The sequence below is a fragment of the Prosopis cineraria genome, unplaced genomic scaffold (assembly GCF_029017545.1).
Source record: "Prosopis cineraria cultivar Desert tree isolate PC_DT_omini unplaced genomic scaffold, ASM2901754v1 PC6, whole genome shotgun sequence".
NCBI lineage: Eukaryota > Viridiplantae > Streptophyta > Magnoliopsida > Fabales > Fabaceae > Prosopis > Prosopis cineraria.
Window position 1 is genome coordinate 1,432,293 of NW_026555337.1, and position 19,376 is coordinate 1,451,668.

The window sequence follows — 19,376 nt, forward strand, 5'->3', positions numbered from 1 at the left end:
AAGATATTAACATGTACTGCTTACGTTATATCATTAAAAATTTCAATATAAAAAAATTTAGTTTTAAATAAAAATAGAAAGTATTAAAATTATAATTAATATAAGTATAAATTATATTAATATAATCATTATATTTAATGTATATTTTTAAATAAAAAATAATATATATCTATATAATATTCAAGACGGGATGTCCTGAGAGTAATCTTGTGTCCCATCTTATCACGAAAACCTTTTTCATTTCAAAAAGTCCCATCTCAATTATTTTTGAGTCAGGATCAGACATATCCCGATATGAATGAGATGAAACTGGGCCAATCGATATAAGTTCAAGTTGAACGCCCCTACCATGAACCATTAGCATTCATTAGAGACTTCTCTTCAGCATCATGGGATGGAAACTTTGGATTAATAGGAATAACAGGATTTTCAATGATGAGCCTCATACACCTTAAGATATTGTTAGATCAACTTGTGATTTAGTTTTTTTTATTATTAAGGTCCATGTCCTGATTAATTTATTGGATTATGAAGCCTAATATGTTGACTATTACCTTATTGTACTTGTAAATATTTGTTAATATCATTCCTCTTTCACTAAAAAAAAATTAAAAGTAAATAATAAAAATTTTAATTTTAAAGCAAAAACATATATTCTAACATTTAAATTCAATTTAAAAATTAAAAATATTTTATTTTTAGAGGTAAAACAAAACAGATTTAAATAGATTGTCCGAGCCTGAGCCCTTTTTTTAAGGTTGAGCTTTAAAGCTTGATTTTTCTCAAAAATATAATTTTTTAAGCTCAAACTATATAAATAGGTGGCTAAGCCAAGGTCTTATTCTTGGCTATATTTATAAATATAACATGCACTTATAAAATGTACTTTCCTTCTCAAATTATAGCATACTTTTGGAAAAAATTACCAAAAAACTTCATTAAACATACTTAATAACTTTATTTTTCTAAAAAAATATAAATTTTTTAAAATATATTTCATTTAATATATTAAAAATAGAGAATGAAAAAAATTAAACACAGATAAAGAGTAACATTGAAATAAATATTTTTAATAAAACATTGATATTCTCTGAGTGCTTTATATGCTGGGGCTCCAAATCTCTCTAAAAAATTTCTTATAATTATATGTTAAATAAGTTTATTAACATTGAATTCAATAAAATATCATATTGAAACTTAGGGTTAGCGGCCTTTATGTCCCGTTTGGTATGTTGAAAATGACTTTGATAAAAATGAAAATGAGTTTAGATGTGGCAATGAAAATAGACATGAAATTTAAAAATATGTTTGATATATTTATGAAATTGAGAGATTTTTTTTGTTTAATATTAATATTAATATTTAAAATATGAAAAGACTACAACGCCCTCGTGCCTAACAAATTTCGTTCAATCCAAAACCACCCTCCACGACCATTGTCTTGCCACTCAGATCACTGATGAAGAACCACTGTCCACCTCCAGACCAAAAATTGAAATTGAAATGGTGGAGCCATAAAAGACTTCGGATTCAACTAGCTATTAGAAATGGCAAAACTCAAAGAGAGATCTGTAGAGCTAATCAATCACCATAGAGAAAGTGCTATTGCTGAAACTAGCAGAGCCTGATTTGCATTCACCCTATCTTCAAATGAAAACATTACCATTGGGTACCTAGTCAACGCATTTTGGAACAAATCTCATAGGGGTCGTAAGTAGAGTTGGGAATACGGGCGGGCCCGGCCCTTAAGGGCCTGGCCCTTATGGACTCGGCCCTTTAGGGCCTGAGCCTTAAAGCCCGATTTTTCATTTTGACCCCCATTTCTCAAGCCCAGCCCTTCTACTCAGGGCTCAGGGCCAGGCCCGTAAGCCCTTTTTTAAAAAATAAAAAAATTAAAATAAAATTAAACATTATAAATAAATTAAAATATTTTAAAATTAAAAAAATTAAAATCATCATAATTTTTTAGAAATTAAATAACATACATTAGAAGTCTAGTAATAAAATTTAAATCTTCATTTAAAAAATAGTTCATTTTTTTTATAAATATACAAACATAATAATTATAGAAAAATAAAAAATATCATAAATTTTATACTATACACTGATATTTATTAAATTATATTAAATTAATTTTAGAATCAATTAAAATTAATAATAATATAATGTGTGTAGGATCAAATGAGCAGGTCATTGATTTCAAACACGTGTTTTACTAAAAAAAATAATAAAAATAATATAACAGGGCTTGAAGGGCAGCCCAGGCCCGAGCCCTATTTTACAGGGCTTATCAGGGCCAAGCTCTCAAGCCCGATTACTTTAAAAAAAATTATTTTCAAAGTCCGAACCCTTATTAAAATAGGGCTTTCAAGTCCGGCCCTTCAGGCCCGACCCTTATTCCCGGCTCTAGTCGTAAGCTGCCAAAGGTAGCTACTTCATAATAATGCCAAAGTCAGATAGAGAGACTAGCACTGACAAGGGCGATCTCAATGACGTGGAGGGTGTATCGGGAGGAGCTTTAGAGACAAAAAAGAGTAGCCTCCATGACTTCTTTCTGCAAATCTATGACAGAAGGAAGGTGGTGGAAGACTGGAAGTGGAGTCGGTGAGGGAGGAGCTCAATGTTGGTGAAAGGCGCTATATATTGAGAAGTTCATCGACGAGAATCCAATTAGTTAATGGAAGGTGGTGTGAGATGGGAGAGGGAAGTCTAAAAAATGGAGAGTGGAGCATGAAATTTGAAATCTTAACCTTTATTGTGGAAATTAATTCCACCTATTTTGGTAGAATTAGACTTGAGAAATTTTCGAATTTTATCTTACCAAACAAATAATGTTTTCAATTTCAAATCAATTTCCAAATCCACACCCATTTCCACCATAACAAAGGGACTCTTAATTTTGTATGGATTTAGCATTATGATGCAATTCATTGAATGTATATTATCTTAAAAAATATATTTTTATTTGAAGTATCTGGCTTAAATTGTCAATATAAGGAGCAAAAAAAAAAAAAAAAGCCGATCGGCCAAAAAATAATGTTGTCAAGTTTTAAAATATTTTAAATCTCCATCAGTGGCAAAGAAAAATACGTAAAATTAAATTTCGATCGAAAATTAACAATATAATACAAATTATAAAAATAATTGGTGGAGTCTAAAGAAAATTGCATTGCATTGCATGTAACACAATATCTTTCTGGCCTGGAAAATTTGTGCAGTATATAATATAACAACGCCGATTTCTACAAAATGGTCAAATACTTATACTTATATATATATATATATATATATATTCGAATTCGAATGCTAATTGAAAAGCCAAAACAAGAGATCCCTGAATCCCATCATTTGCGGTTCGCTAGCCGAACCATCCTATTTTTCTAATAAATATTATAAGATTACATTCGTAATTGTTATTATTTGGCTGAAAGGAGTTATCGTCCTTGTACGTTTGCGGGTGAGTCTAGTGTTGCTGCTCCGAGCGTGGGAGAGTAGGTAGACGGCAGTTCGGCGACCAGATTGAAGCGCGCCAACGATTCAGATCTGATTCCAGATCTCTGCGATTTTATATTACTCAATCTTCACTGTCTCCTCCATATTTGTTTAATCTATATTTTCAATCTAAACACTTTCCCTAAACCCTAACCTGCTTTTCCTCTCCAGTATCGCTCCTGCTTCGTCAATTAACAACCTTATCGTTTTGATTTTCAATCGCCAATAAAAAATCGAAGCCTTTTGTAATTTCCCCCCTTCTCCCTTTGGCGAAATTACTGGTCTCTCACAATGAAAGAAGGAAAATCGATTAAAGTCAATCATCATCAGCAGCACCAGAATGGTCACCTCTCCTCTTCCAAATTCGCTAAATTGCTTGATCCTGAAGCTTCATGGGATAAGGTTCGCACTTTAATTTATCCACTGAGGGTTTCTTTTATTTGTGCCTGTCTCTTTCGATCTACTCCCTGTTCAATTTTGGTCAATTTGAACAAATTAAGTATCGCATTAGTATGTCCTCAGGCTCCTCAGAAGTGTAAGTTTAGAAACACATATTATATACCTGCAATTTTAGCTATTACTTACTCGTCTCCTTTTAGTTATTAGTATTTCCATTCTGTTCTGTGCAATTGACTTGACGCTAACAACCATTTATGTCTTTGCACCTTAAAATAGGATCAATTGGGAGATGTTTTACACTGGATTCGACAAGCCCTGGGCCTTGTGTTTGGATTATTATGGGGTGCCGTACCTTTCGTTGGGGGAATATGGTTTATCTTGTAAGTATGTTCACCTTGTAATTTAAACACGTTTATGTTGAAGTTGTTTTATTAGGATGACAGATGATATTGCCAAATCTCAGCATTTATCCAAACTCGCTCATTCGCTGATATTGACTGCCTTGTGACTGTAATTTGTGGTGCAATGCATAGATTGGAAACATGTTCCCGCTGCCCTTCTCTTTCCTGTTAGTTGGATCCAGACTCATGCTGTCTGTGTAGTGGGAGTCTGGAAGATGACTGTTTTTACCAACGATTGTGTGGAGACAAGGCTGGAAAAGAAGTGATACTAATGAAATGCAAGTATATGAACTGGATGTAGAGCATCTAAATTTCTCCTTGAGAATAAGAAATCCAAATTATATGGTTGATGATTTATCTCATCTGATTATAATCAGATTTTAGATGTCTAGCTTTGAGATCTGACATGAATCAAGTAAAAATATTAGATACTTACGCATAATATAAAATGCTGCTCTAGATTTGAAATTTAGGAGATTGCCTATATTCACACCCATGTCTGTCTGTCTTGTATCATGCTGCATATGTCCCATAAATACTTGAGGTGGCCTATTAGGCACTAGCACATCTTTTGAAGTCCTTGTTACATTTTTTTCCCCATCAATCCAATGCATTCTTATTTGCGAAGTGTTTAGATTTTTTATGTCCATTTTGAGAAAAACTCTGATAATTCTTGGAATTCTATTCTTATCATTGAGTTGAAGGTACACGCTTGAGAGATCTGTTGACCTTGTGATGCAGAAATCGGTCATTTTGGTAGCACCATGTTCAGTAAAAAGATTAAGTGAATTCATTTGTTATGTATCACCATTGGCATGAACATTTTCAGGCTTGAATCACTGATCTCATATGGCACGCTTGCTTCTGTAACTCAAGGAAAATGATTTGCCTATATTAAAAGCCCCTGATTTCAACATGCTCTTATGTGGTGCTATTTTATAAGGCCTGATTAAGAACTTAAATTGGCATTGTGCTTGTATTTTAAACCTGCAGCGTGACATGACCTGCACATTTTTTTCATATGAATTTATTATTTTTTTCATTTTGCAATTTTTTTGTTCTTTGTTGCAGATTTTTGGCAATATCCTCTGGGATCATATATGGTTATTATGCAATGATATTAAAGGTTGACGAGGAAGAGTTTGGCGGTCATGGTGCACTCCTTCAAGAGGGTCTCTTTGCTTCCATAACTCTCTTCCTGGTAATTTGTTGTTGTGATGTGGTCCTTATTCCCCTTCTGTTCCCCTCCTAGAGAGGCTCTTGTGCACGAACGATGCTGAGGGAGGGTCTCTTACATTTTTATCAAAAAATCTGACTCCTTTTGTTTTTGTCTTCAATATGTGTGCAGCTTTCGTGGATTCTAGTTTACAGTTTGGCGCACTTCTGATTGGCAGGGCATTGGAGGTTTTGTAAATATCTCCAACTGTCAGTGGATTCACCAGATGTTACTTGACTCTATGAGAATTGTCCTGAAAACTGTGAGAAGGATCATTGGAATTGAAAATATTTGTTTTACTTCCTTGATTGTAAAACGTTTTGGTTTTGCGGAGCATGAACAAATCAGCTTCTGGTTTCCGTGGTAAATACTGTATTCTCCATGCATTGGAAATGACACCACGTGTTGTAGCAAATTATGGAGTGCAGAAATCATGGCAATCAACATTCTGTTTTTGTTGATCACTGAAATAAAGGTTGCTTGCAGGCATGATTCTGATGGACCTTTTTGACGGCATTCACGTTTCCTCCTGCACTGTGCTTTGACTTTTTTCCCCGATACTGTTGTGCCCTGATATTTTCTAGCCATATACGTACAGCCTTTTCGCACGGTTTTACACATCTCTCTCATCATTAAATTTATGTTCCAGAAGGGGGTGAACACGGGAAAGAAATTTCAAGGAAGCTCTTGGCTTGCAACGCAAGCTAAGCTTCCATCTATTCAGAACTTCTCAAGCGGTTTACTGGTTCTGTTTAGAAATGGGTGATCAGAATAAGGGGGAAGGGGCTGTTTGTTTGTTTTTGTTTTTTTTTTTTTTTGTGTCCCATTAGAAAGTAAAATTTTACTTTTTGAATGTTAAGTTATTGGGGTAAAATATTTTATAAAAAAACACATTTTAAAAGAACATTTAAACAATGGTTAAGAGTGGATTTGAAAAATATAATTATTTGAAATTTTTAAAAAATGAATTTAAAAAGAAGAATGCTATTTGCTCATATTATTTTAAGTTTAATTTCTTACCCCTTCCTATAAAAATTGTAAGGTATTTTTTGAAGAATTAAATGTTAAAAAATGTGAGGTGTTTTTAGTATTTGGAGATATAATCATTATTTTTTTCTTCAAAAAGTGTTCTATTGATGAATGACTTTATGTTTATTATCGGATATTTAATAGGAGTAAATATAAAAAGATAGAATTAATTTAAAAGTAGGTAATTATTTCATTGAGGGTGAGATTTGATTAAAAATATTTTATATTTTTTTAATGGAGGGGGTATTCTTTTATTTAAAAAATAATTAATTCATTAAAAATATAATTATCATTTCAATAATAATAATTAAATATCAAATTTTTTAACATTATAAATTGAATAATTAATCATATTAATTTTTAACATTAATATATAATAAAAATTATAAATTTGTATCACATTTTCTAAAATTGTAAATTAAAAAAATAAAAAATAATTAGATATTAAATTTTTAACATTATAAATTAAATTTTATATTATTTGAAATCTTTATCACATTTTTAAAATATTTTAAATATATTATATTCGTTTAATAAAAATTATAAATCATGATAAATTAATATTTTTTAATTGTATATTTAAAAACATATTTCACTCAATTTAAACAATTTTTCATGTACCAAACTAACTTTTTAAAAAAATATATTCAAACAAATTTTATTACAACAATTAATTTTTACTTAATTAATTTTTGTCACATAAACTTTTGACAGACTGAAAATTAAACACACAAGAAATGTAATAAATCTTTTGATATCACTGGTTGGCAAGGTGTGTATATAAAAATGGACTTTTCCAGCAACTATTACTCCCCTCACGAGAAATAAAGTAATTATCATAAAAATGTTATGTCAACATGTTTTTCGCAAGAAAGAATATTAGCAAGGTTGCGCATAAGAAAACTTGCACACTGCTCACAGGAAGGGAATTCGTGCATCCATTCTCGAAAAATGACAGTACACTGAGAATTAGGACACGTTGGCTTTAATCAAACTTGTTAGCATAATAACAACTGTGAAGCGTGAACAGTGCAGAGACTAGCAGTTTTTCCTATCCTTGCTATACATAATTGGAGTAACATCTAACCACAAAATGCCGGAAGGGGGGATTACAAGTTTACAACCGTCTTTGGCGCCGGGATCTGCCTGTGAGTGAAACGAGGTAAATACGCCCGTAAACCCATTTTCTTCCCAGTCTTGAAACCGATTGCTGCACAATGAAAGCGCCACTTTATACCAAATGCTTAATATAATACCAGGCCTCTTTCAATAACCCCCCTCCCCCAATCATGCAGATAAATTAATATTTTAATTTTAATTTTTTGTTTAAAATTCATAAAATTTTTAATACATTTAATCACCAATTTGAACACTTTTTAACATAAATGGTCCAAATTTAATATTATAAATTTTTATGAATTTTATAAACTCACTATTTAGATATATTTTGAACAGTATAGATTTACTATTAAAATTTTTATAAATTTTTAATTTTAAATTCATACCATTCACGTTTAACCTAAATTGTCTAGCCTGGTACTTAAATTTATTTATTTTTTATAAATTTAGATCATTAATATTAAACTTGAACGGTCGAGACTGTCTAGTAAATTTATTAAAAAAAATTATAAACATGGACCGGTTATATTAAAAATGAATTGTTCAGAAAGGTGATCATATTTATTAAAATTTTTATAAATTTCTTATTTTAATAAAATTAAAATTAAAATTAAAATTAAAATATTAAATCTGAACCATCCAGATTTTATCTGGACAGTCCAATTTTCTGTATTTTTGTCAAAATGCAGTGGAGCTGCCCGCAGCAGAGCCAAGTCCCCGGAGAAAGAGGGGAGGGGTCATTTAGGATTGTCACATTCAAATTGCTCTTCTTCATGAAAACACGTCACCAACCTAATTTAACGACACTTCAGCCTTTACGCAACTCAGATGAAAAAAAGAGAAAGAAAAGGAAAAGCCTTTACGCAAAAGTTCAAATGCAATTACCTCGACTTGGGTGTGAAATTCTAATAAGCATCCACACACGTGACAATCTGCTCTGTGGGGGGAATCACGAGCCTTGTCCATCCTCACGAATGCGAATACCTGAGGGAAAATGAAAATCTGAGTCTCCTACTGGACAAGTTGGAAGAAAGTTTGAGGCACGGACATTGAACAGAAATCGAAGTAATGCAATAGATCAAGCAAGTATGCATATTATTCACTGACCTCTTCCCCACAATTTGGACATGTACCTTTTAGTGCCACCAAGTCATTCCTCCACAGGCCTTGAAGCACCTTAACTGAAGAAATGGGCAGTTGAGTTACTGACAGAGTTCGTGACTACGTCATGAACAAGTATATGACTACTTACGATACGGGAAGTTTTGCTGAGGATTCAGCCCTAGGAATTGAAAAATTCAAGACTTCAGGTGAATATGCAAAATGAAGAGTATCAACTAAAAATTTTCACCTGAAGATGATGCAATTGGATAGCCAATGACACAGCCCAATGTCATAAACACAATGCTATACACCGTGGCCAGGAATCCTAATCCTGACGCTTGGTTGACATAGGATAATCCAGAATTGAATGCAGTATGATAAACCAAGCTGACGGTGTACAATACAGGCCCGACGCATATTGAGCTGCCAAATACAAGGAAGGTGACCCATGTGCTGGCTAATGCAAGAATCATAGACAGATCTGTCTGCCCTACAACCACACCATTCAATATTCAAGTGGAGGACAAAGACTCAAGGGACTAGAAAACTGAGCATTCTAGGCATATAAATATGTTGACACATCACTAAACATGCATCGGATACAGATATTCAATAGCATTGGATCATATAACAAACATCACTTCCTCAGGCAATAACAGGATGTGGAAGTCATGTGTCACTCACTCAATCACCAATTTCGGCATCATTCAAATCATATAGGGTACCTTGCAACCCAAGCATACGAACTCACTGATCATAAGCATTTCGACGAGTTTGGATAATAGCAGAAAACAAGGGCGCACACAGAGTTATTCTGAATTTCAGGGGAGAATTACCTCAGCATCAGCATATGTTGATTGCCTCCTGATACTGCAACGAGGATATTTAACTACAGATTTCGAACCATACCATCGCAGCTTTAACTGTTTCAATAATTGATCTTACATTAATAGGCTTTCTACAAGAACTATCAAGATGAATGCTGAGTGAAAAAGGTAGGCAGCGAATACCTCTACTCTATCAAACATGTCATCAACTATCAAAGGTTTACCACTATAATACGCATCCCGCGCCTATTCAAGAAAAACAAAAATAAAAAATAAATAGTCAGCATGAGAAAATTCTCATTATTGCTATACAAAAAATGGGAATTAACGCAAAAAAGAAGGGAAAATATACAAAAGAGTTGATAAATGTACAAATTAAATTAAAAAAAGTCCTTCAGAATGCCAATTTCACATTTCGCCCTGTTCTTCCCCATACTTTACGCCCCTATAATCTCAAGTTGCGAGTGATTACTCCGACAAAGGCACTTCAAGGATATAATAAAACATCAGTTCTGATAACTTCATCATCAAACACTATGGAGCACCAGTTTGTTCTAATATGGAGCCCTAAGGTGTCACGCGTGCAAAATGACAGAATATTCTGAGTACAAGTAGGTTTTAAGTTGAGCCAAAATAATATACAGGAGCAAGATAGGGAATTCAAGAAGAGAGTTACTTGGAGATAAAGAGCTTCAAGGGTTTCTTGGCGAGCCGACTCGATGGGGCCAACGTAGATGCAGTGAGGTCCCTGGGCGAGGTCGTCGCAGGTGTGGGAGAAAGAGGCTCCATTAGTCTTAGCGGAGAAACGAACGGAGAAGGAAGGAAGAGAGCGATTGCTTCTGGGAAATTCTAGAAGAGTGGATCGGTGAGGGGGGGAGGAGGGGCTCGTGGCCGCCATGAAACACCGAGGCAGACCGCTTTGGTTCGGCAACGATTTGAGATACAAGGCACGATAATATGACATGCGGGCCCGACGGCTGCGTTTTGGGAAAGAGTAGAGTGGGAATTCACCATAAGCAAAGGCAAGCTCGGCGAATGGACGAGATTACCCCTCTTCGCCTTCTGAGTGGCTGGTATTCGGTGCCCTGGGCCGATATTTCTGTTAACGCGTTTGGTCCATATTTTGCAATGACAGGAATTGATGATTGGAAGACAGTGACATCCCCTTCCCTTGCCACGGACAACAAACCGCCCCACATCCAGAAATTTGATCTTTATACATTTCTTTCAAGGCCAAAAACAAAAGAGGACACGAAGAAGACGAAAAAGGGTATTTCATCTTGGCTTATGCCATCTTTGATTCATAGATGCGTTTGCCACGTGTCGAACCGAGGTCTACTGCTTGGAAAGCAATTATTCTGACCGTTGAACTACAAATGCAAGGACGCGAGAACTTCGCTACTTCTAGAATTAAGTACGTTGTTTCCATTGATTTCAAGATATAACAGCCGATGGGGAGGAAGCAAATCTGCAAATGTTCCCACGGAGGACCTTGTATTTCTATATTTTTTCAGCTTAGAACCGGAGAAGTAGCAAATGTTCAACTTTGAACTTGGAGGTCAATGATATTATTGAGTCCTACAGGTACAGGAGTAGAAGGGGATGCAAACATGAGCTTTATGAGCCTTGGTTATTTGGGTTTGTGATTGTGGTCTAGTAGTTGATGAAGAGGCTCATAGAAAAGACCTGCTCCCGCGCTGGTGACTCTTCTCTTGTGCCTGGTAACATAGCAAGCATTCTTGGATTTGGCATGAATATGGTACCAAGCCTCGTAATGGTTCCGTGTCCGAAATGCATGGGGCACATGGCATTTGTTAACTGTTCAACTCTGGGACTGTCTTTCAATGCTTCAATGAAGACAACAGAGACGGCAATGGGCCTTAGTGGAAACATTGGGATGTTGGGACGATGATTGGATACAGAAGAGCCCAACAACTTGGCGCGGCAATTAGCAAAGGATTTCAAGAATGAACTTCATTATCCATTTGCATAACTTACGCCATCACTTAAACGGTGAGTGTTTTGAATTTAAATATTTTTAAAATTATTTTCATTTTTGTTTTAAAAATAAAAAATAAAAAAATCTTAAAGTTGTTTTTTAAAAAAAACACATTACTTTTGATTATTGTAAACTACAGTTGACTATGATAAATCATGAGCATAAGCCATTGTTATTAACTAGTAACAATAATTGTTATCGGTCAATTTTTTAACTCTAAAATTATTTTCAAAATAAAATAGTCAAATAGAATTATTTTTATTTTGTTTTAGCAAGCTATTTCTAAAAAATGGTCTAGAAAATAGTTTTTAAAATAAAAAAGAAAACAAAATCAAGCATATTGCCATTAGCCCTAAATTCAGCAGCATGATTTTTACCATCTGAATGAAACGTCCTTAAACAAAGTTAACATGGTAGGCTAGGAATACTTAATCAATGCATGATGGAAGGGTGCCCAGTTTGTTGATGAATAAGAACAGAGAAGCTGTATTACAGCTTTCCCTTTGTCCTCTTCGTGGAAACATAAATAACATGCATTAGTAGTTCACCGCTCCTGTCAACATAATCGCAGAAGGGGACTGAGTTAAATGCCCTTACTTAGGTATGAATTGAGGTGGTTCCCTAACTATTTCAGGAATCTCATTCCACTACCCTGCCCTCTTGATTTTGCTGCATGCAAGTCTAGATGCAGGGACCCCACTCTGGCAGTTAATTCGGTTGCTGCAGTTGTTGGCACTCATATATATGCTTGAGTATAGCCATAGGAATACTTAAAGAAGGAAAATGCTCTGCTTTAGAATCCGGGGCCAGGAAGACAAATGAACAAAAAGGCAGAGGCACAGTGATGGGACTCTATCGCATCAGGACAGGGTAGCTTTGGATATATGCACGATGCTTCCTGGTGAAACTTTGCTTCTCCATGAAGAAGCATTTTTTGTAGGCAATAGGCATTCAGAATCCCACTGATTTCGGATCCAAGATGAAAGCATAAATGATTGCATTTGCATGCATGCCCACTGCAGCCCACGCCATCATCATAGTTGATGAATCTGGAGCCTTTGAAGCTTGAATTTAGCAATGTGAAGTTCAAATGGTAAGCAAATTTAGCATTTACTTGTAGGTTTAAATAAAAGGGTCTTGGGATATATATATATATATATATATTTTACGTGTTGGAGGTACAGAGACACCTCTTCTACCTCTAATCATTAGCCCACCCTTTCAGTTATACGACATATATAAAAGCATGTATGATGGATCTCAACCAACAATGCTTGTGACTAGACATTATGATTGGCTGCAAACAATTCTCAACCAATAATCCTTTCTTTTCCTATCAACATAGCGAGTAATAATGAATTAACCCAGCATGAATTCTTTCGTTTTTCAGTTGCAGGTCTATGGTTTGTGGAAAACAAAGTCCTTTTTTGTAGCTGAAAGCTCGAACAATCCCCATGACATGGTTTCGTGATGATATTAACTATCTTGTACGACGAGCCGTTTCTTTGCGCGCGCGCGCGCGCGCGAGTGAGTGAGTGTGTGTGTGTGTGTTTCCCCCTTTGTATAAATCATGTGACGGAGTAAGCTTATTCTTCAGTTAGAAGTATGAGGCGTTGATTGGCTTGAGTTGATGGTCAAGCATGATGAGAAAAGTGAGGAAATCAATTGAAAGGATATTTAAGAGGGAAGTATGGTTTGGTTGGGGGGCAAAGAATAATGTTTGAGGCAAAGTCAGTGATGACTGCCTCTCTTTCTAGACAAGCATGTGACATGTTGCCAAGCACACATATATATGACTTGAAATCTGACGAGTTACACGCTCCGTGTGTAAGATTAATGCAGCTATCTTCAATCAAGCCAGGATTGGTGGAACGCATTCAAACACACACTCACCAAACTCCATAGTATTCAACATAACGTATTCAATAGTCAGCAAAAGAGACAAGTACCATGTAAACGCTACCTAATAGATCGCCTTTAGTTAAAACTTCTCCAATCATGTTCAACTAATCTCGTTAACTTATCAATTGAGTCAATGCTTTATTATTAAATTATATGTCATTTCCCAATTCCAATATTACCTCGGAGCTCCCCCATGCACTCTTCATATATGTCTATCACTATATCACATTCAAGTTGACGTCCGTACTCTTGTTCTTATGCATATGTTGGTTTGTACATGGCTATTAGTTCAGACAGATCCAAACACAAGCTTAAGGCTCTGGTTGTACAAAATTCTTCAGTTGCATAGCATCCAATTGGAAACATTCCAAGGATATAGCCACGTCAAACAGTTTCCGAGGCTATTAGTTTAACTTTAAGACGGGATCGTTTCTTTGCTGATCCAATAATTAAAATGAATTTAAAAGAGAGCGAATGGACCCAAAGGAAAAATTAGAAGTTTCGATGGAAGGAGGGAAAGTAAATATGAAGCAATAATTTGAAGGGCAGCCCAGTTTGACAGCACGCTAAGCTCCGCATCGGCATGCCAACCACTTCCAACAAATCCTTGCCAGAATCAACGCTTACATGTCTAGATATATATATATATATATATATATATCAATATGAGCAATTGTAATGAAAAAATATAAATGCTATCGATCGATAAAATGTGCCTAGAGAAATAATGATTATCTTTTCGGCAAAAGAAAAAAAAAATTGTAGACGGGCACATGCAAGGCCAAGATTAATTTTGACCCTGGGGAAGCATGAGCGAGTAGGCTAGCAAAGATGAACGAACATGTCCTGGGGTCGTTGGTTAATTGACGGGAAAGGTGAGCCACTGAGATGGGTGGTGTAACTAATAATTTAATTTTTTTTTCTGTGTATGGTTACTTGCATATCATTTGTTCTATAATTTTAAAATAACAATTAAAAAAAAAAGTATGAACGACCCTGTTCTGACGGCGTACTGCGACTGGCCATATCAGACAAAGAAGGGGACGTGGATTGATATCATTGGACCACGCATACCATACACGTTTTTGAGGGATTGGAAGCACATGATATATATATTCCTTTTTGGAGGCACGGGCAAATGAGATTCTTGGATGTGGCTCCACAAATCTCAGTATCAAAATTTTATTTGCATGCATAAAAGCAGTATCATTAATTTTTTTAAAAAAATAATGTCAAGGTGTAAATGTGCAATCAAAATATCACCCTTAAGATATTATTTACCCATGCGCAGCATAAAATCCTGACAAGTCAATTCTGCGGAGGTATAAGAATAAAATAACATGAATGAAATGTAAATAATTTCAGCGTTAACGGGTTATAAATAATGTAATTATAACGGTTCCAATCCAATTTATTCGGTAATGATCTGTGGGAACAGTGGCAGTGGCGCCACACACAGTCTCTCCCTCGCACCCGCATGACAACTTCTCAATTGGTAATCATCATTTTTCCGAATGACTGAACCTAATTATTACAATTAAACAAATTGGGTTTGTGCCGGGGGCATGTTGTCCCTCCATTTGTTTTTGAATACGAATAATGACACCAAGATCCTCCCTCAGTCCTTTGTTGGGCTTGCTGGGTTTTCATTCCTCTCTGTTTCTCAATGCATGTTAACGCTGACCTAACACGGGAGAGTTTGCAACCCTCACTAATGCTGTGGACGTGAGCTGTACTTACTTGGCATTGCACGTTTGGTTTTCTTGATTGTGGGGAGAATTCACAATTTCCCTCCTTTTTACGAAGTGTTGACTGAATGACAAAGTTCCAAAAAATCAAGAGAGAGGGAGGGAGAGAGTAATGCATTCATCATAATCTTGAAGATGTTTGGGGTATCCAATGTGGCTAACTTATTGATTACTTTTGCAGTGTTGAATGCGTTGGATAGCATCAGTAGAAGAGCACCGGGCTGCGAGGTGCGTAGGCCATGGAAGAGGTTTGTGTTTGAAGCATTTGACATCGAGAGCGGGCTCCAAGGACCGATGATCACGGGGACTGAATGGGACCCACCATCTCCCTCGAAGATTCAACAAAAGCTCCCTTGTATAGTTGTATTGTATCCCCTTCGCGCCCCATCCAAGCCCTAGCGGACCCACCCCTCTCCCCCTGCCGCTGATCACGCCCTGCGCTGTGTGCCCCGCTTTTACCCCTACTCTTTGTTTTATTTTAATGATAAAATATATTTTTATTTAATTCTTTTAATTTTTTAACTCAAAACAATCTGATCCTTGTAACTTATAATTCATTGATTTGTTACATTTCAATCTTTATAACTTTTTAATTCAATAAATTACAGGAATTAAATTATATTGATTTAAAATTTAACACCAAATCAATGATTCAATAATTTTAAAAAATCAATAATTAAAAATTATTTTATCCTATCTTTCTTCATATGCCACTCTGGACCCGCATCCTCTCAGACTCTCACTCCCTCAGCAACGGGATAATTTAAATCCTTCAATCCACGTTCAATGCCTCATATCTTTTCATATTAAAATAATTTAATTTGTTTACAAAAATTTTTTTCTACGTCTTATTTCACTACATTATATATATATATTAGGATAGAGATTCAAATTGATTTTTTTATTTTCAAAACTTGTCCAAAAAAATTATTCTACAAATTTTTTTAAAATAAATTTTTGTAAAATAGATCCGGTTAGATTTTGAATAAGCTAAACTGTAAATCCTCGCAGGCCTACTTTATAAAAATTTTTGAAAAGCATAAATATAAGTTAGCTTGCTTGAACTTATAGTCTGGTCTATTTAAACTTTGACATCACTTATTTAACAAAAATATATTTAAAAAATTTTTACATTGATTTTTAATGACAAGTTTTGAAAATAAAAATAAAAAAATAGTTTAAATCATTATCCTAATGTATATAAAATAGTGAAATAAAGTGTAACTTTTTTTAAATTAAATTATTTTAATATGGGATGACGAGGCAATATATGAGGCATTAGTATAAATTGAAAATTTCCCCACCACAAAAGGGTGGGAATATGAGAGGTTCCAGTTCCATTCTCCTCCTACCCTGGCTCTTGAAAAAATAACAATAGAGGACATTCATATATAATTTATATCAATTAAAAATTAATTATTATCAAAATATGAGTGAAAAATAAATTTAAATAAGTTGTTGTTAATTTAGAATGAGTTATTATTAAAATTTAAATTTATACTTATTAAAAAAATTAATTTAAATAAATAAATATTCATTTAAATTTTAATAATAATTAATACTTGATTGTTATAAATTTTATACAGGAATCTTTAATTACTATTTTTTTCTTTTGAATCTTTGTCTGTTTCTAAAAGCATCTTCCCACTTTTGACCCTTCCCTTTTCCGTATTCCCAAAATTCCCAGGTTCTCGTTTTGCCCTTCATGTAAATTGTTACATACACTAGATTTGGTTGACTTATTTGTCTCTTGACTAAATATTTCATGAAGTTAACAAGCCCCCCTTTCCTTTCTTTCTTTCTTTCTTTGTTTTTTTTTTTTTTTCACGAGTGGCTGGCTCTTTTACTCTTCGGACATTAGAGCGTACAAAGTAGTAGTACAACCAGTCTCCCACAAATCAAGCGTTTACAGTTTACAACTAAGATGGCATTGAATTGAATAATGATAACTAAAGTTTAGGAAAATTTCAGATGTTGCCACTCTCCCTCAATCCTCCATAAGTACCCCCACCCACTGCCGCAACCCTCCTCACCTTCTCCCTCTTGCCTTCTTCCCTAGCTTTAGAGATATACTCATACGCTGCTCATCATGGCTCTCCCCATTCTACTCTGCATTGCTTCCCTCATCTCATTCCTCTGCCAAATCGAAGCCAGAATTCCCGGCGTTTACACTGGCGGTGCTTGGCAATCTGCTCATGCTACTTTCTACGGAGGATCCGATGCTTCCGGCACCATGGGTTTGTACTCTCTAGCCCCATTCCACATATCGTGACTTCTAATTACATTACTCGCAGGGCATCTAAACAACCCCTATTTCTCCTGCTCTTACTCCCTTCAAAACAGATCTACACTCTGTTCTTCCACTTTTTCTGGTCACACAGCGTGATGCGAACTTTAGTGTATCTCATTTTCAGTTGTTTTAGGCGTACTGACACAGCACATTACTTATTTTCACTACAATGAGCCCCAAACCCACCTTCCCGGGCAATTTCTCTGCTCGTAGCAGAGCAGCACTGTGGTTTTTTTTTTTTCTGTTTCCGGTAAGATGGCCGGCAAGGAACTTGATGTAACGGCTGTTTACTGAGCAGGTGGAGCGTGTGGGTATGGTAATCTGTACAGCCAAGGGTACGGGGTGAACACGGCGGCATTGAGCACCGCACTGTTCAACAGTGGCTTCAGCTGCGGTGCGTGCTTCGAGATCAAGTGCGCAAACGACAGGCAATGGTGCCACTCAGGCAGCCCATCCATCTTCATCACGGCCACTAACTTCTGCCCACCAAACTACGCTCTTCCAAACGACAATGGCGGCTGGTGCAACCCTCCCCGCCCCCACTTCGACCTCGCCATGCCCATGTTCCTCAAGATCGCCGAGTACCGCGCCGGCATTGTCCCCGTCGCCTACCGCCGGTAACCCCACTTCCCACTTTTACGCTTTTACCTATAAAGCTCCGACCTTTGACACGAATGTTTTCAGACAGTCAGTAACTTGTGTACGCGTGTATGTGCAGCGTGCCATGCAGGAAGCGAGGAGGGATAAGGTTCACGATCAACGGGTTCAGATACTTCAATTTGGTGCTGATCAGCAATGTCGCGGGTGCAGGAGATATATTGAGGACTTATGTGAAGGGGGCGAAGACAGGGTGGATGCCGATGAGCAGGAACTGGGGACAGAATTGGCAGTCAAACGCGGTGTTGGTGGGTCAAGCGCTGTCGTTTAGAGTGACCAGCAGTGACAGGCGCACTTCCACCTCATGGAACATCGCTCCTCCTCACTGGCAATTTGGTCAAACCTTCACCGGAAAGAATTTCCGGGTCTAATGAAAACCCGCCCCGTTAATATATTATTTTAAAGAAAAGCCCACATTTTTATGTGTTACTATTTCTCCAGTTTGACTGCCAATTTTCATAGGGAATCGTTTTTTTGACTGGATGTTTTGGAAGACTGTGGAGGAATTTTAAAAAAAAGGAAAAGTAAAGGAGTGAGAAAGTGATTCACGACTTGTTGACTTTTATATTATGGTGGGTAGGTGCGTGGGGCTCTACTTTGTACGGTGAGAGTAACTATACATGAAAGGGGAAATTGTAGGGAATGCTGAAGCGGCTAATTAAGCAAAGTGGCAGCCCGCAGCTAATTAAGATGATCATATATATATATATATATATAGCTTTATATATGTGGAATGTAAGCATGTGCCCTGTGGTTAGTTAAGTTACAGTTCAATGGGAATGGTCAATCATATGGTTTGTTTGATTCACTGTCATGCATTCGTTATCTTCTCTTTTATTTTTTATTTTTGGTAGAATTGTTCTCTTCTCTTGTAATGCTGATTTCCCTTTTATGTGCGTCACTGGAACGGACAGACTTGTCCTTCACCATCAAGATCCCAACTAATTCGCCAGAGAAACAGATGGAATATTTAAAACTGAACAATGAGGATTCAGTGCAAAGATTATTAAAATATTCATCCCATCTACATCAAAATGGTTACTTGATTCAAAGGGAACCTCGGGACATTAATAACAGACCAACTGAGCAGAGTGAGGCTAAGCTTTTGTGAACAGAGCGGGAGAAAGCAGCGCACGTTCTGCGTATTAGAGAGGAAATAATACCAGGATCATCACTGCGAGGTTGGCATGACT

At 35.9% G+C, this 19,376-nt stretch overlaps 3 protein-coding genes across 7 annotated transcripts; 2 read left to right on the forward strand and 1 right to left on the reverse strand.

Annotated features, from left to right (window-relative positions):
• The first annotated feature begins 3,386 nt into the window (after positions 1-3,386).
• On the forward strand, positions 3,387-6,010 carry LOC129313609 (uncharacterized). The gene is made up of 4 exons (XM_054956866.1): positions 3,387-3,894; positions 4,168-4,271; positions 5,364-5,493; positions 5,641-6,010. Exons 1-4 carry the CDS (start codon positions 3,784-3,786, stop codon positions 5,677-5,679), a joined length of 384 nt encoding a protein of 127 aa, XP_054812841.1. The 5' UTR covers positions 3,387-3,783; the 3' UTR covers positions 5,680-6,010.
• Positions 6,011-7,457: 1,447 nt separating this feature from the next.
• On the reverse strand, positions 7,458-10,773 carry LOC129313552 (uncharacterized). Of its 5 annotated transcripts, none has more exons than XR_008594002.1 (8): positions 10,264-10,768; positions 9,771-9,833; positions 9,597-9,683; positions 9,008-9,245; positions 8,909-8,938; positions 8,790-8,837; positions 8,542-8,640; positions 7,458-7,747 (listed from the first exon to the last, which is right to left on the reverse strand). XR_008594002.1 is itself a non-coding variant. In XM_054956769.1 (8 exons), exons 1-8 carry the CDS (start codon positions 10,549-10,551, stop codon positions 7,655-7,657), a joined length of 972 nt encoding a protein of 323 aa, XP_054812744.1. In that variant the 5' UTR covers positions 10,552-10,760; the 3' UTR covers positions 7,458-7,654. The 5 variants fall into 5 exon arrangements, 3 of the variants coding, with proteins under 3 accessions (XP_054812744.1, XP_054812745.1, XP_054812747.1); XM_054956769.1 differs by having other exon boundaries at positions 8,764-8,837; positions 10,264-10,760; XR_008594003.1 differs by lacking the exon at positions 7,458-7,747 and adding an exon at positions 7,754-8,448 and having other exon boundaries at positions 10,264-10,771.
• A 6,483-nt stretch (positions 10,774-17,256) lies between these two features.
• On the forward strand, positions 17,257-18,991 carry LOC129313763 (expansin-A6-like). Its single transcript, XM_054957128.1, has 3 exons — positions 17,257-17,473; positions 17,825-18,143; positions 18,245-18,991. Exons 1-3 carry the CDS (start codon positions 17,326-17,328, stop codon positions 18,552-18,554), a joined length of 777 nt encoding a protein of 258 aa, XP_054813103.1. The 5' UTR covers positions 17,257-17,325; the 3' UTR covers positions 18,555-18,991.
• Positions 18,992-19,376: the final 385 nt, after the last annotated feature.

Coding starts and splice junctions, on each gene's coding strand:
- LOC129313609 (XM_054956866.1), top strand. CDS start 3,784: ATGAAAGAAGGAAAATCGATTAAAGTCAATCATCATCAGCAGCACCAG. Junction 4,272..5,363: donor GGGGGAATATGGTTTATCTT/GTAAGTATGTTC, acceptor TCTTTGTTGCAG/ATTTTTGGCAATATCCTCTG. Junction 5,494..5,640: donor CTTCCATAACTCTCTTCCTG/GTAATTTGTTGT, acceptor ATATGTGTGCAG/CTTTCGTGGATTCTAGTTTA.
- LOC129313552 (XM_054956769.1), bottom strand. CDS start 10,551: ATGTCATATTATCGTGCCTTGTATCTCAAATCGTTGCCGAACCAAAGC. Junction 8,939..9,007: donor TCCAATTGCATCATCTTCAG/GTGAAAATTTTT, acceptor TTCAATTCCTAG/GGCTGAATCCTCAGCAAAAC. Junction 8,641..8,763: donor GTCCAAATTGTGGGGAAGAG/GTCAGTGAATAA, acceptor ATTTTCCCTCAG/GTATTCGCATTCGTGAGGAT.
- LOC129313763 (XM_054957128.1), top strand. CDS start 17,326: ATGGCTCTCCCCATTCTACTCTGCATTGCTTCCCTCATCTCATTCCTC. Junction 17,474..17,824: donor CGATGCTTCCGGCACCATGG/GTTTGTACTCTC, acceptor TTTACTGAGCAG/GTGGAGCGTGTGGGTATGGT. Junction 18,144..18,244: donor GTCCCCGTCGCCTACCGCCG/GTAACCCCACTT, acceptor GTGTATGTGCAG/CGTGCCATGCAGGAAGCGAG.